Source organism: Momordica charantia (assembly GCF_013281855.1).
Source record: "Momordica charantia cultivar OHB3-1 chromosome 4 unlocalized genomic scaffold, Mcharantia_2.0 BLBB01000004.1, whole genome shotgun sequence".
Classification (NCBI taxonomy): domain Eukaryota; kingdom Viridiplantae; phylum Streptophyta; class Magnoliopsida; order Cucurbitales; family Cucurbitaceae; genus Momordica; species Momordica charantia.
The window spans coordinates 697,958-712,900 of NW_028275162.1; the positions used below are offsets into that span (position 1 = coordinate 697,958).

Genomic DNA, 14,943 nt, shown 5'->3' on the forward strand with positions numbered 1-14,943 from the left:
ATAAACACATATGATCATTTCATTCTTTATCTTTTTAACTTTCAAAATATTAACTTTGGTCCAATTTTATCAATTCATTCTATTTTAGTTGACGAAATTTTAAAATATTTATTTTAGATATGTATAAATTTTTAGAAAAATAATTATCTAGTCCAATTCTTACCAATATTTTATTTTTTAACAAATGCAAAATCCTAGTTGGAGTATACGTGTTAACATGTAGGCATATAATGGAGCCACGTATAAATTGATTATGTTGAGGAGAGTAGTATTGAGTAAGCAAAATGTTAGGAGGAAAAATAATAAGAAGAAATTAAAATAGAGAAAGTTTTAGGAATTGGAATTATTATTCTTTTAAGGTCAAAGATAAAAAGGGACTTTTAAAAACTGTAGGAACAAAATTATAATAAATCTAAAATTCATCAAAGATTAAAATGATTAATACCTTTGGTTAAATATAAGTGAGAACTTTTACATAAATATTTATCGTAACACAGTGTGCATTTTTTAAATTTTCAAGAAGAATGATTAATGGATCTTGTAGTGATTTTAGCTAAATATTTTCGGTTAAATTTTAATCATTCCTAATTAACATTAAGATCTAATAGTTGTAAATATAATGTCTGTGCTATAAAAAGAAAAGCATGATAAAATTTAAACTAATGTCTAATGTTAACAATTTATTACAATAAAGGTTCTCAAAAAAAAAAAAAAAAGAAAAAGAAAAGAAACACTTATTACAATCAAAATTAAGAATAAATTTCTTTTTATAAACTAAGCCGCCGCCGGTGCATTAATTACAGAATCTCCTTTTGTATATAAAAGATTAACCAATTTGAATATTAAAATACCATTATGGTTGTTAACTTATTATTAACAGAACACTCCACAATCCATTAATCAATATTACCAATGAAGTTTGTGATTGAAAATTTCCAAATTATTAGAAAATAAAACTTTGACTTTACTCTCTCTCTCTCTCTCTCTATATATATATATATATATATATAATTGATGTTAAACAGAAATGGGTCTTTGAGAGCCAGTGGTTTAGAAGAAAAAATTTATAGTAATACGAGAGTATCATACTTGATTTTCAATACATTACTAATGTGGCAAGCAGTAAATAGAAGAAAGTATGTACTTTTGTAGTACTAGAAATTTTTTCTTCACAGTAAGAAGGTTTATTTTAATTTAAACCGCTAATAAATACTTAAACTAACCATAGTGATCATAGAGACGTGCATATTTTGAGTCAGATTTGTGTATATATACATCTTTAGAAGGCGAAAGGTTACGTAGCTTGTAAAAGAAATATATCTAAAAAAACCAACTAGAAAATAGAGAAATATGTTACTAAGTGCCAAGTACAAAAAGACTATAAACAAAGTAAGGATAATCTATAAGATATCCTACAAACTGATTAAATTTATTCGAACCTATTAGTATCACAATAGAAGGTCGTGTGTTCGAATCTGTAATTTTTTTTTGAAATTTATTTTAAAGTAGAGAAATCTGAATCTTCATGTAAGGTTAAAATGTATATTAATATCCTTATTTATTTATTTCATACCATATAATTTTTATATGCGTTTCTAATTCATTTAAGATTAAAAAAAGTGAAGAAGATACGGCACTAAATTAAATCTAATAAACCAAAGAGGCCCAAAATGTGGGGGATGATTATTTGATGGGTGAAAAGAAATTTGGTTCATTTTGGAAGGATTTGGTCCACAATTTGTCTCTATTATACCCATCAATCAACATCAATGTCATTTTCTTAATGTGTACCAAAACTTTTCCAAGTGTAATTGTGAAAAGTTTCAAATCTTTTTACCCTCAAATTATTCAAACATGGGAGATTTGACTTTGTTTTTGTTTTCTCCCCCATTTTAACTCAATTTTAGTTTGATCTCTATGATTTAGAAATTTTAATTTGTCTTTTTGCAATTTGATTGAATCTTATAAATGATATATAATCCTTTTTTTTAACCAAATTTAAAATCTTACCAAAATAGTCAATGGAAAAATATCAGTATTTGGTTCTATACTTTCAGTTTTGGTTCCTTTTATATTTTTAAAATGTTTGTTTTGGTCTCTGTACTTTCTTATTTGGTTCATTTTAGTCCCTGTACTTTTGAAAAGTGATCATTTTATTTTAAATCTCATTTTTTCTATCACAATTTCAACACCACATTATAATCAATACATTTCTTATAACGTAAACATTACTTTATACTAAATAGTTTACGTTATGTGTAAAATTTGTGTTAAAATCTTGCGAAGAGAAACTAAAATGATCACTTTTTAAAGGTACAGGGATAAAAATGAATATTTTCAAAATAGAGAGATTAAAATAAACCAAGGCTAAAAATAAATAAATGACCAAAATAGAGGACTATCAAACCAGCTAGGCACTTATCTATTATACTATGGAATCACCAATGCAAGAAAAAGGTTCTCAATTGAATCTTATTGACAATAGAATTATGATTTAAGGAAATTATAAAAAGAAAAAAAAGACACCAAAGGAGGGCAGCTAGCTGGCTAGCTTAGCAAAGTGACAAATAATTTATTTATTTTACTTTAAAGTCATTTCATTAATTTAATACATTTGGGTTGTCCAATATATTCTTTTGACTAGGCACCAGCTTCCATTTTAAGTTAATTGGTCAATAGATTCCCACCTAAAATAGTAATTGGATATTAAGAAATAGTTGCCTTTTTTAATTTCCTTTTTTAGAAGGAAAAATAATAAAAAGCAAAAGGTTTTGTTCTTTTTGTAGCATCCAAGCAAAACCGGTTCTTGTCTTGTCCCATTTGCATTTGCATTTGCCACTCTAAAGTCTAAGGTGATGTTTTTCATAGGATTTCCATTAGGGATTTGACCAAAGTTTTATCTAACTATACTCAGTTTGGTTTTCTAAAATTATAAGAGAAATTAGCACATAACATGAACACAATTTCTGTCTATTTTAGTTCCTGAATTTTAAAATTTATAAACATTTGTGTATTGAAACTTTCAAAATATCTATACTAGTCTATAAATTTTTTAAAAAATAATAATAAATATTTTAATAATAATTATTATTATCATCATCTTACTTCCCGTCTATCTATGATTTAGTCTAATTATGTGACTCAAATATATAACGCTGAGTTCAACTAATTAATATTTTAAATAAAAACAAAATATTGATAAAAATGAGAATAGCTATACTTTTAGAGGTTTAGTCTAAGGATTCATGATATAATTTAAATTTTTTAGAAATATTATATTTTGATTTAGAATAACATGGGATTCGTTTTTTTTTTTTTTTCTTTTTCAGAATACATAAAATCAATTTAATATTTCATGATTTCTTGTTTTGAATTGACATAATGAATTTAGTATAATTAACGGTTTACAATACCATTTGAATAAAAAATTTAGTAACACACATTTCTTTTAAGTATATAATAATAGATTCTTCCATTCTTTCAAAAGCATTAAGATACGAAATTAAAAAAAAAAAGAGAAAAAAAAAGATCTACTAGTTGATTCAATTGGGATATGGTTTTGGCATTTTGTCCCTTTAAATTATAAAAGATCTTGATGATTAAGCCGTTTGACCTAATAACCCATTACTAATTATATTTTCGTACGGACAAAAATTAGCACTAATCCTATCCCTATTATAACCTTAAAAGTTGCACATTGTGACGAGACCACGACTAATTTTAAGGAAAATTTTATACTAAGATTTGAAATAAAATAATATATCACTTAATAACGTACCATAATTTAAAAGTATTGATCTATCAATTTTTAATTGTTAGATAGCACAGTTGATCAAGTGATTTGATATTTATACACGACTTATGAGTATTTTTTTTCTCTTTTAAACTAATTTATCTTCTTTAATTTCAAAGTATACTGGATGTTTGAGTTAGAATATGTTAAATTTGTGTCATTTATTGTTAAGAAATTGAGTCTATTTGTTAATTGTGTGAGGTTGCTGCAAATAATTTGTTAATCATACCAATTACATAAATCTAAACCAAAACTTCTATGAAATAAAATTTTAATAAATCACATTTCTATAAATCCAAGATTTTTTTTTTCCATGTATAACTCATTTATTTGCATGATCCAAACACAAAATACATGAACTCAAATTTTACAAATATAGTGTTTTAAAAATATCAACTTAGTAAGGGTTTCTCTAATTCCTCCTAAAGTTTGGTCCTAATTCATATCTTTTTTTTGTGTGTAACATATTGGGGAGGGGATTCAAACTTACAACCTCTTATTTGGAGGTATATGTCAATTACCACTAAGTTATGCTCGTTTTGGCGTCTTAATTCATATCTTTTTATCATGAAGAATACTGTTGATTTTCTAATGTGGGTCATTATTCATAGGGGTAAATAGAATTAGTCGGATTTACTTAATGTCGGCCCTCTTAATTATTATATATATTAATATTAGTTCAACGTACGTTATTTTGGAAAAAAAAAATTAATAAATTAAGATTAAATATGATTGTTCATTTCTTAACTTTTATCCTTTATTCTATTAATATGTTACAAGTTTCATTTAATGACTAGTTTTATATCTTTAAAGTTAAACTTTTATCAAATATTCTATTTTGATCTTGTTATATAAAAAAAGTTATATTTTGATTCTTAAATTTTAAATGAAAATTCATTATACTTAGTTGTTGTCATTACTATTTTCCTTTTGTAATAATTTAATGTAATATGTTTTGAACAAATACTTTAGATATTGGGTTAAAAGCTCAATACGAATTGTTGCAAAAAAAATTAATAAAAAATTGATGGTAAGATTTTTTTTTTTTTACGTAAAATTAAGAAAATATTAAAGTGATAGCGATAGCGTCATTAAAAAAAATTAAGACAAAAATAGAATATTAGAAAATTAAAAGACAAAAAAAAAACATAGAAAATTTGGACCAAATCTAAAACAAAGAATTTGGATCTTAAATTTGAGACTCGGCCCAACGGCTCTTGACAACGGATTGGATCATTAGGGCGAAAATTGTAATAAATGAATGGGCCAAATACAAGAGACATCAACCCACTAATCAGAACAATATAACATGACCATTTTGTCCATTGAGGTCTTTAATAACAAGCTAATAGTGGACCCAATCTCTTAAATTAGTCGCTCATTTAAGGGGTATTTTTGTACTTCAATAATTCTCGACCACTCGCTTTTAAACGATAACGAAGCATCAAATTGACCTTTTTTTAGTTCAACAATTGCTGGTCAAACTTTGAAATGCCTGAAGCAAACATGCTCTGTGTACGAGTATGTGAAGATCATCTTTCATAACTTTCCATGGATATTTTTGATACGATGGAAGATGACCGACTCTTCGATTGAATGAAGGGGAATAAATATCTTATTTACTTAATTAGATTCGAGTTGTCTGTCATCCTCTTTAATCCTAAAAGTGTATAATTCGGTTTGAGTTTATTTTTGGACAGAATCCATAGAACCAAATTAAACATATTAGATTTGAAAAAAATGTTCAAACTAGAGAATTATATGAACCGACAAGAATAGTTCAAATTGATCGAACTGACTCGAACGTAACGGGACCCTACTCCCCTCCCCCACCTTGAAACGACATGTCGTTCCGGGGCCTAGGAGGCAAAACCTTCGCGTTTGATTTTTCCCATACGGTGGGAAACTAAAATAACGTGGAAGCCGCGCGAATGGGCAAACTCTTCAAATTTTAGAAACGAAACTGCCCGCCATAAACCGACTTAATCGATCCCCACGCGCGTCAACGACACTCGCTCGATTCCGCCCTCGTGTACTGGAGCGTGTGGCACAGTTTCCAAAGGTCGCGTGAGTCTTAGTCCCCCCCAACTATAGTGATACTTCACGGGCACGACTTTTCTGTTACCACTCATACGCGCGAGTTTTATTTCTTTTGAGCCGACGAACCCCGCAGTCGCCGTACACCTGTTAACATAAAAAGATAGAGAGAGAAAGTCTTTTCTTTCTAGAGAGAGAAAGTGTGTGGTCGTGGAGAGTGCAAGATCCGGTCGCACACACAACAGAAGGAGGAAAAATTCGAGCTCCAAACTCGAAACCCTACTGTTCATTTCTGTAAGCTGAAGCTCGCCCCCTTCTTCTTCTTTTTCTTGTTCTTCTTCACTTTTATCTGCATGTTCCATGCGATTTCTTGGTTTTGCAGCCGTGTATTAGGGTTTTGATCGGAGAAACCTAGCCTTGTTGTTGGCGCCCTAGAGATTAGGGTTTTCTTTCGCTGTCTTGCTGTAATTTTTCCGTCATTTGGGAGAATTGGGGGTTGCCCTGTTTTGTTACGGCAGACAAAGCTCTATTTGGGGTGTTTTATCTTTTTCGGAAAAGGTTCAGCTGGGGTGTTTTGGCTTTGTTTTCTTTTTGGGGAATAGGGTATTTAGGGTTTTGGTTGAGTTTCATGTATGGCTTCGGGACCTACAGTTGGTGAGGGAGGTGGGGGTGACGGTGTTCGAGAGAAACAGAGGTACGTGGAGAGTAAGGTGTACACTAGAAAGGCCTTCAAAGGCCCCAGGAAGATCAACAACAATAACACAAATTCAATTGCCGATGTAACCCCCTCCACGACCTCTGCCCTTGAGAACAAAGACGACAACGATAATAACCGGAGTAAGGAATGCACTACTGCCCCAACCACCACTACCACCACCAACGACAACGACAACAACAATACCAACACCAATAGTAACGTTAACCATGATAATGATAACAATTTGGCTCAGCCTCTTCCCCGTACCACAGTGACAGAGGAGAAGAATTCGATTCAGCAGCAGCTTATTTCGAAATTGGATGCAGCCTCCGACGATTCCTCATGCCTTAACCGTCAGCAGGTTGCAGTGCAGAGCACTCAGGACGAACCCTCAGGAGCTGCAGTGCAGAGCACTCGAGACGAACCCTCAGGAGCTGCAGTGCAGAGCACTCGAGACGAACCCTCAGGAGCTGCGGTGCAGAGCACTCGTGACGAACCCTCAGGAGCTGCAGTGCAGAGCACTCGGGACCAACCCTCAGGTAATGGGGTCATGGAAATGGCTGTGGAAAATCAAAATAACAATAATTTGGCGTCAAGGTCTAAGCAGGAGATGCGAGAACTTCGGCATAAACTTGAGAATGAGCTTCAGGTGGTAAGAAATGTGTTGAAAAGAATTGAGGAAAAACAGGGCCAGTTAAGTGAGTCTAGTAATGTTCATGGTTCAGCTAATGAAGTGATGGGTAAGATTGTTGGAGAGAAACCGATTCACACTGAGGTTGCTGCCATTCATGTGCCTCGTGAGCCTTCCAGGCCTCTAAATCAATTGAGTATATCAGTGTTGGAGAACAGTCAGGGTGTGAGTGATTATGTGGAGAAGGAGAAAAGAACTCCTAAAGCTAACCAGTTTTATCGAAATTCAGAATTCATACTTGGAAAAGATAAGTTCCCACCAGCTGAGAGTAATAAGAAGGCAAAAATGAATATAAAGAAGCCCGGTGGAGGAGAAATCACTCATGGTTTTGGGCTGGGTTCCAAGTTTTTTAAGAGCTGCAGTTCACTTCTGGATAAATTGATTAAGCACAAGTATGGTTGGGTGTTTGATGCCCCTGTCGATGTGGAGGGTCTTGGTTTGCAGGATTACTATACCATTATTAAGCATCCAATGGACCTGGGAACGGTAAAATCTAGGCTTAACAAAAACTGGTACAAGTCGCCTAAAGAATTTGCTGAGGATGTGAGACTTACATTTCTTAATGCTATGACATATAATCCCAAAGGACAAGATGTCTACGTAATGGCAGAGCAATTGCTGACAATATTTGAGGATAGGTGGGTTATTATAGAGTCAGACTATAATCAAGAGATGAGGTTTGGACTGGACTATGGAGCTGCTCTTTCCACCCCTACTTCCCGGAAGGCTCGTCTTCCACCACCACCTCCTCTTGACATGAGACGGATATTGGAAAGGTCAGAATCCACCACATATCGTCTTGATTCCAAGAATAAGCCTTTGAGCTCTACTCCCTCAGGTAGGACACCTGCTCCAAAGAAGCCGAAGGCAAAAGATCCTCACAAAAGGGACATGACTTATGAGGAGAAGCAAAGGCTCAGTAGTAACCTTCAGAACTTACCTTCTGAAAAGTTGGATGCCATTGTACAAATAATTAAGAAGCGAAATTCAGAACTGTTTCAACATGATGAAGAAATTGAAGTGGATATTGATAGCGTAGATGCTGAGACACTCTGGGAGCTTGATAGGTTTGTGACAAACTACAAAAAGAGTTTGAGCAAGAACAAGAGAAAAGCTGAGCTTGCACTTCAAGTGAAAGCAGACGATGAACACAATATTCCACGAAAGGTAAAGCTATGAATAAGATTTTTGATGTATATTTTGTCATTGGGCTGTAATGTACTAAAGATGGATCCTGTTATTTTCTTTTATAGATCCAGGCCCCTGTTGTGGTGGAGGTCCCAAAGGAAACTAAAGCAGGTGGAGAAATCGTTGCATCAAGTTTTTTATTCTTATTTGGTTAGTTTTATGTATTTTATTTATTTAAAATCAAAAATTTTGATTTGTACACAGATGAAAATGTGGTTTCATCTTCAGTGCCCGTTCAAGGACAGGGCAATAGTAGGAGTAGATCAAGTAGTTCAAGCAGTTCTAGCAGTGATTCTGGATCTTCTTCTAGTGGTATCTCTATTTTGTTTTTTTTTTCTTATTGTTTTTTTCCATCTGAAGTTATGATAATTACTCCACTTCTGGCATCTTAATTGTGCATTTTTGTTGAAGCTATATTCCTATTTTTTGGATATATTGCAGATTCTGATAGTGAAAGTTCTTCAGCATCTGGATCTGATACTGGGTCTTAAAGGGCTTCAAATATTCTTCAGGTCGTGCTGTCTAATTAATTTGAATCTCTCTTTTAAATAATATTTTTGGAATGTGTTGTTATTCCTCTGATAAATTCTTGGTTTCTGGATCCCTTCTTCACCTGCATTTTTTAGTTGTATAATCTAATCTTGGTGTAGTTGAGTTCAATCTCAGTCAGGGTTGATATATTTATCTGTTCTATAGATTAATCAGACCAGAAGACACTTAGTTCAACTCTAGGAGGTGAATTGAGGTTACTATATAAAATATGTAAAAAATGTTCGTTCTGGCCACTTGTCTGCTAAGAAAATTGTGTTGTCCTCATTAAACGTTTCTTGAGGCTATAGATCTTAAATGCTTATTCACGTTGAATTTTTAGTTTTTAGTTTTAAATAAATTTATTATTGACTATTGAGTCTGTTATGAACGAACCAAATTGATTAGAACTTTTTCAAAAATAGACTGTTGTCATCATTGAACTCGTTGAATTTTAAAGATTGTCACAGTTTGCTCTTAGTGACATTAGAAAGGTGACAGAACGATTTTAATCAAGCTGCTGTTATGTTGATAACTTCAGATGATGAAGTAGAGACTACATAAAATTTGAAACCTTGAGTTCATGAATTTGCACATGATCATGGAAAAAGATTAAGATCTATATATTATCACTCTAGTTTACCAATTATCTTTGCGCCTGGGAATAAGCATGTGATTGGCAAATTTTACAATTATCTTGACGAAAGCGTTCTTATACGCTGTTTGGTTTCTTTGTACAGATGTCAAATTTTTTGAAGTCGTTACTTCAGGTGGAACCCTCCTCAGCTTTTCTGATTAAATTCCAAATCAGTGTCTTGCACGGGTTGGAAAAGGCTTGAAGGCGCCATTCATGTTCAGCCATTGGCAAGCTTAGCTTTTGATGTTTATTGGAAATAGGGCTTGCACTACGTACCCCCATGTAGCCAATCCCAATTATTCTGCCCCAAATTTGTATAATATTGGTAATACAAGTAGTAATCTGATAATCGATTAGTCCCTCCTGCGTAGCACCTGTACATTGCTAACTAAATTGCTACCATCTATTATTTTGAGCACAGATCCCCCATCTATTAGAGTTTGTAAACCAAGTGTCAGTAATAACCAAACAGGGGCTGGATTTCGATTATGTTTACCATGGAGTTTGGTTGGTAGCTTCGACGATTCCTCGAGCTTCGAATGGAAGAAGATTGTGGGTCGCTGCCATATTGTAATTGCAAGTGGTGCTGGCGCTGGCTATGTCGCCGCTGCTGCTGCTTGTGTTTTTAGTTGTAAAGGATGAAGAGAAAATATGATTTTGATCATTTTGTGTAAGTTTAATGGAGTTACCCTTTTGTACTTGTATTGAGTTTGTGGGAGAATGAATTTGGCGACTTTGTTGGCCATGCAAAATTGTTACATGAATTTCTGAGGTCATTCGCGTTTTGTTTCTCAATCTCAATGTGGCGTATATTTTCTGAGGTCGCCAAAAATATCAGCACCACCACGCAAAATAAGGAACGATGCAGCGTCTTCAACCAAAATCTTTCCATCTCCGCTGTTTTTTCTGTTGCGATCTCCATTCTCAAAGCGTCAAGATAAAGTCATCGCATTCTTCGTATTCGTCTTCTTCTTTGAAATACGCGCCTTGGTCTGGTCTCGAAGCTTGGAGGGAGAGCCCTCTCAACGAGAGTCGATTTTGGGGGCTCAATGGACCCGAGCCTCAGCCTGTGGTTGAATCATCTACTGGATTTCTCCATGACGGTCGAATTGAATCGGCTTCGTCTCTTGCGGAGCTCGGCGCGTTGGTTCTCTCTACCAGTGACCCTTTGAGCAAGTCCAGGCTCTCTCATCTTGCTTTCTCCAGGTGGTCTCAGAAACGTCTCCCCATTGGTGTTTCCGAAGCTCCTCCTCCTCCTTCGCGTCCTCCTGAGCCGAAATTGGTTCGTTTTTTTATGTTATATTCCGGCGGATGCATTTCTTTACCTGTTTTTATAAGAAATTTTTACTCTGTTTATTTGAACTTGCTCGGGGTGATGAATTTGGTCATGCTTCGATTTCATTTCACCACCTTCAAGAAGAAATGTTATTTCAAGAATGGTTTGTGAAGTTGTCTCGGTTACAAAATCCAGGTCTCCCCGAAGGAAATTCCGGCTCCTAAGAACTCGGGGTTGCCTCTGAATGCTTATATGCTACACAATCTTGCTCATGTGGAGCTTAATGCAATTGATTTGGCGTGGGATACTGTTGTTCGATTTTCTCCCTTCAGTGAAGTTCTCGGGGAGGGGTTTTTTGCCGACTTTGCTCATGTTGCTGATGATGAGAGCCGCCATTTTACATGGTGTTCACAGAGACTTGCTGAACTTGGATTCAAGTGAGGAGACCATAAACCTTTGGCGTGTAATAGTTGATATTTATTCGTTATACTCACCTTGATTACATTGGCACAAGATATGGAGATATGGCTGCTCATAATTTGCTTTGGCGGGAGTGTGAGAAATCATCAGATAATGTGGCTGCGCGCTTGGCAGCAATACCGCTTGTCCAGGTAAACTTGTGTCCATGCTTGTGGTTACTTGTTCGTTTTTTTTTTGTACAATGCTTGAAATCCTTGAATCTGCCATTATTCTTCTTTTGATAATCTAGAATTTAATACGTGAATGTGGAAGGTTTTAACAGTACTTAGGAGAATGAAATTTTCTTTGGCTGGGTCCTCCTTTTGTAATATGCAAATGGTGTAGTATTAAAATACTTTCTTTGCACTCGATTAAAACACGAGCTCAACTACATTACACATTTACCTTCTCCCTTAGCTGGTGTATGTAGGGAGGAGCTATGGCTATTAAATTTTTTCTTTGGTGAATTTTGTGAACATTTGGAGAGTTTTTTAAGCATCTTTAGTTCGTATAAGTTTTCCCTTCCTGATTTGAGAGATTTCTTGACTTTTTGCTTTTACAATGTTTGGTCAATTCTAAATTCTTCAAGGAAGTTAGATATGTAGATGGAACATGTTGGTTAAGAAAGACCTTTGATTATCATGGATGGTTTGTTGGCATTACCATCTTGTGTAATGAAGGGGTAAGAAGGAACCATCATGGCCTCGTGGTCAATAAGGGCCAATGTAAATAGTAAAGAACTTAAAAATGAACGAGGTCAAACCATGGTAGCCTATCTAGGATTTAATATATCCTACGACAATCAAATATAGTCGGAGTAGACAATTGTCCTATAAGAGTACTCGAGGAATGCACAAGTTGGCTAAGACACTCACGGATATTAAAAAAAAAGGGTAAGAAGGAAGACTATTGTCCCCTGAGGGTGAAACAATAGGAATGTAAAACTTTTTGGGAGCATTTTGGTGAATCCAAAGGGAGGGATAATGAAGAAAATCAGAGGTTAAGAGGTGAAAAAATCAAGGGGAACAGTAAATTTTCGGAAAAGGAAATAAAAATATCCTTTGCCCAGGGGTGAGCAAAGGAATTCAGAGGCTCGGGGGTCAAAATTTTGATGAATGGGATAAAGGAGTATTGGATCAAAGCCATAAAGGAAGAAAAGAAAGGGAGAGGTTTAGAAAAGGAGAGAGAATTTGCGGATATGGAGTGGGAGGGACATTACCACTGTACTAAACTGTATTTATATGATGATCGACAGTTGACACTCACTCTTCTATTGAAGCACGAGGTAATAGATTGTTGTATGTCAACCCTGTTCCTTGCCGATAACACTTTCTTCAGATGTTCCAGTAAGGCTTTGTTCAGATGTTAGTGCAAAATCGTGAAGCCAGTAAGAGAAGATAACGGTACATTTAATAATAGACCACCAATATTTGTTTTCTCATTAAAGTTCACAGGTAACAGATTAGAAGCAGTGGGAAATGAAGAGAAGAGGTGAGTTTTAGGGAGTTAGGATAGGATATGAGGAGATGGGCAAATTTTGGAGTACAGATTTGGGAGTGTACCAAGCCTCTTGAAGAGCTTGGGAACTTGTATTTCTTTTGTCTTTTTTAATAAAAAGCATATTATCTTCTTCTGGTTCCCGTCACTTAACTTTTCTCATATAAAAAATGCATATATGTACTTAATATCACATTCTGTAGGAGGCAAGAGGACTTGATGCTGGGCCTCGACTGGTGAAGAAATTAATTGGCTTCGGGGATCATAGAACATCTGATATTGTAGCTAGAATTGCCGATGAAGAAGTTGCACATGTAGCTGTCGGTGTCTACTGGTTTATCCTAGTCTGTCAGAAAATGGAGCGTGCTCCATGCTCCACTTTTAAAGGTTCATATCCACCATTCTTTCATTTAAATAATACAAGTCATAAAGGCCGCAATGTTAGATTTTTCTCTGGAAGAATTTCAGTACTCAGCATAGTACTTACTCTCTCCATTCACACAATTCTTCTGTTGGACCCCACATCATTTGTAAATTATGCCGACGTAGCTAGAACAAATGAGAGCAGAACGACGGTATTGGAAAATTTTCCAGTTTTTCTCCGATAACATCTTTGGTGGTATCAATGCAGAGTTGTTAAAAGAATACAATGTGGAACTAAAAGGGCCTTTCAATTATTCAGCTCGAGATGAAGCTGGCCTTCCACGTGATTGGTATGAAAACTTCCAATCTTGGTTTATAGTTCAATTTTTCTCAACCCAACTTTTGCTCAGTCGTTTCTCCAGCTATTAATTTTTATGACATATATAGTAATATATACTGCTGCCTGTTCTTTATAGGTATGACATATCAAACACAAACGTGCAGGATGAGACAAGTCGAGGTGCTAAAAATGAACAGCTATCTGTGGTACATAGCCTCCTTAATCTTACTATGAGAACCACGTATAAGTGTCTGTGTTTCATTTTTTTCATTAGTGAATATTTGGTATCACATGTTATTTCAGGTTTATGATAGGCTTGCTACTGTAATATCCATGGAGAGTAAAAACTCGAGTTTGCATTCAGAATGAGTTGTGTGATCAGCCATCATAATCCGGGTTATTGGAATGTACATCGCCATCGCTGTTATTGCATGCTGCATGGCTAAGAATCGATAACGTTTAATGGTACTGGATTACAGTTTCATATGGTTAGCTTCCTGTTTTATCTGTCATCAAGATCAAGAGCTGAATTCATCCCCATACTGATTTAGACCTGCTGCTTTAGAATCTCTAAAGCATCATTTTTGGTCCAACTTTGGAAGTTTTGGTTAGAAACATTTGAAAAGGTGAAAATAAGCACAACTTAGAAACTCTTGGATAACTATTATGTTTTTAGTTTTCTACTTTTTAATATTATGCATACTCCCCTTCCTCTCAATTTCTTTAAAATACTTTCGTCATTCTTACAAACACATTTGAATTGGCAGTCAAATTCCAAAAGCAAGACAAGTTTTTTCTAAAACCACCTTTTTTAGTTTTAAAATTTGACCTAGATTTTGATAACATTTTTAAAAAAAATCAAAGAAACACAAGCTAAATTTTCAAAAACATAAATGAAAAATAAAATAGTTATAGAAAAGGTTCCTTCAATTTTATGGAAGTGAATTAATCTACTTGCCTTTGGTTCCATGATGGATATTTTTACGTACTTTTTTCAATATACATGTCGAAATTTTCTTCTCGAGGTAGTTTTCTTATACTTCAATTTTTATATGCCAAATACGATATATTGAAGCACTAATTTCACGACGAGCATCGAAGTTTGACAGTCTCATGCGAACATTCACCAAACACTACAAATCTATGAAATGGAGGAAACCAAAATGATGTTGAAGAGTTGTGATTTTTGTTGGTTACTCAAAATTTCCAAGAAGACGACTTGCGTTTGCAATCACATAAGACTCCTTTTGATTTGCGACCAATCAATTTTGAAGCCCCCCAGTTTGGAATTCTCTCTCGGATAAAATTAATGTCCTTTTTCAACCACTAGACAAGTATTTCGAGACAACCAATAAAAAAGAGTCTCCTTTCTAACAAGTATTTCAAATCAACATTAATTTTTTCTGTTTTTCTTTTTAATCTCAGTTTTCACCCCGT

The 14,943-nt window shown here is 34.4% G+C and overlaps 2 protein-coding genes across 5 annotated transcripts; both read left to right on the top strand.

The window, feature by feature from the left end:
- The first annotated feature begins 5,964 nt into the window (after positions 1 to 5,964).
- LOC111016699 (transcription factor GTE4) lies at positions 5,965 to 10,366 on the top strand. Of its 2 annotated transcripts, XM_022292171.2 has the most exons (6): positions 5,969 to 6,124; positions 6,213 to 8,385; positions 8,472 to 8,517; positions 8,611 to 8,718; positions 8,848 to 8,918; positions 9,675 to 10,366. In XM_022292171.2, the coding sequence occupies exons 2-5, from the start codon at positions 6,463 to 6,465 to the stop codon at positions 8,895 to 8,897; spliced, it is 2,127 nt and encodes a 708-aa protein (XP_022147863.1). In that variant the 5' UTR covers positions 5,969 to 6,124; positions 6,213 to 6,462; the 3' UTR covers positions 8,898 to 8,918; positions 9,675 to 10,366. The 2 variants fall into 2 exon arrangements, with proteins under 2 accessions (XP_022147862.1, XP_022147863.1); XM_022292170.2 differs by having other exon boundaries at positions 5,965 to 8,385.
- A 66-nt stretch (positions 10,367 to 10,432) lies between these two features.
- Positions 10,433 to 14,167, top strand: LOC111016701 (diiron containing four-helix bundle family ferritin protein, putative (Protein of unknown function DUF455)). 3 transcript variants are annotated; one of them, XM_088123287.1, is made up of 7 exons: positions 10,433 to 10,853; positions 11,043 to 11,284; positions 11,362 to 11,458; positions 13,007 to 13,190; positions 13,357 to 13,516; positions 13,643 to 13,712; positions 13,810 to 14,167. In XM_088123287.1, the coding sequence occupies exons 1-7, from the start codon at positions 10,434 to 10,436 to the stop codon at positions 13,873 to 13,875; spliced, it is 1,239 nt and encodes a 412-aa protein (XP_087979413.1). In that variant the 5' UTR covers position 10,433; the 3' UTR covers positions 13,876 to 14,167. The 3 variants fall into 3 exon arrangements, 2 of the variants coding, with proteins under 2 accessions (XP_087979413.1, XP_022147864.1); XM_022292172.2 differs by having other exon boundaries at positions 13,435 to 13,516; XR_015790479.1 differs by lacking the exon at positions 13,810 to 14,167 and having other exon boundaries at positions 13,353 to 13,516; positions 13,643 to 13,710.
- The last annotated feature ends 776 nt before the right edge of the window (positions 14,168 to 14,943 follow it).

Excerpts from the sequence above, each read along its gene's own strand:
- LOC111016699 (XM_022292170.2), top strand. The coding sequence starts at position 6,463 with ATGGCTTCGGGACCTACAGTTGGTGAGGGAGGTGGGGGTGACGGTGTT. Across the intron at positions 8,518-8,610 it reads CCCAAAGGAAACTAAAGCAG|ATGAAAATGTGGTTTCATCT; the intron begins GTGGAGAAATCG and ends ATTTGTACACAG. Across the intron at positions 8,719-8,847 it reads TTCTGGATCTTCTTCTAGTG|ATTCTGATAGTGAAAGTTCT; the intron begins GTATCTCTATTT and ends GATATATTGCAG.
- LOC111016701 (XM_088123287.1), top strand. The coding sequence starts at position 10,434 with ATGCAGCGTCTTCAACCAAAATCTTTCCATCTCCGCTGTTTTTTCTGT. Across the intron at positions 13,191-13,356 it reads TCCATGCTCCACTTTTAAAG|AACAAATGAGAGCAGAACGA; the intron begins GTTCATATCCAC and ends CGACGTAGCTAG. Across the intron at positions 13,713-13,809 it reads AAAATGAACAGCTATCTGTG|GTTTATGATAGGCTTGCTAC; the intron begins GTACATAGCCTC and ends ATGTTATTTCAG.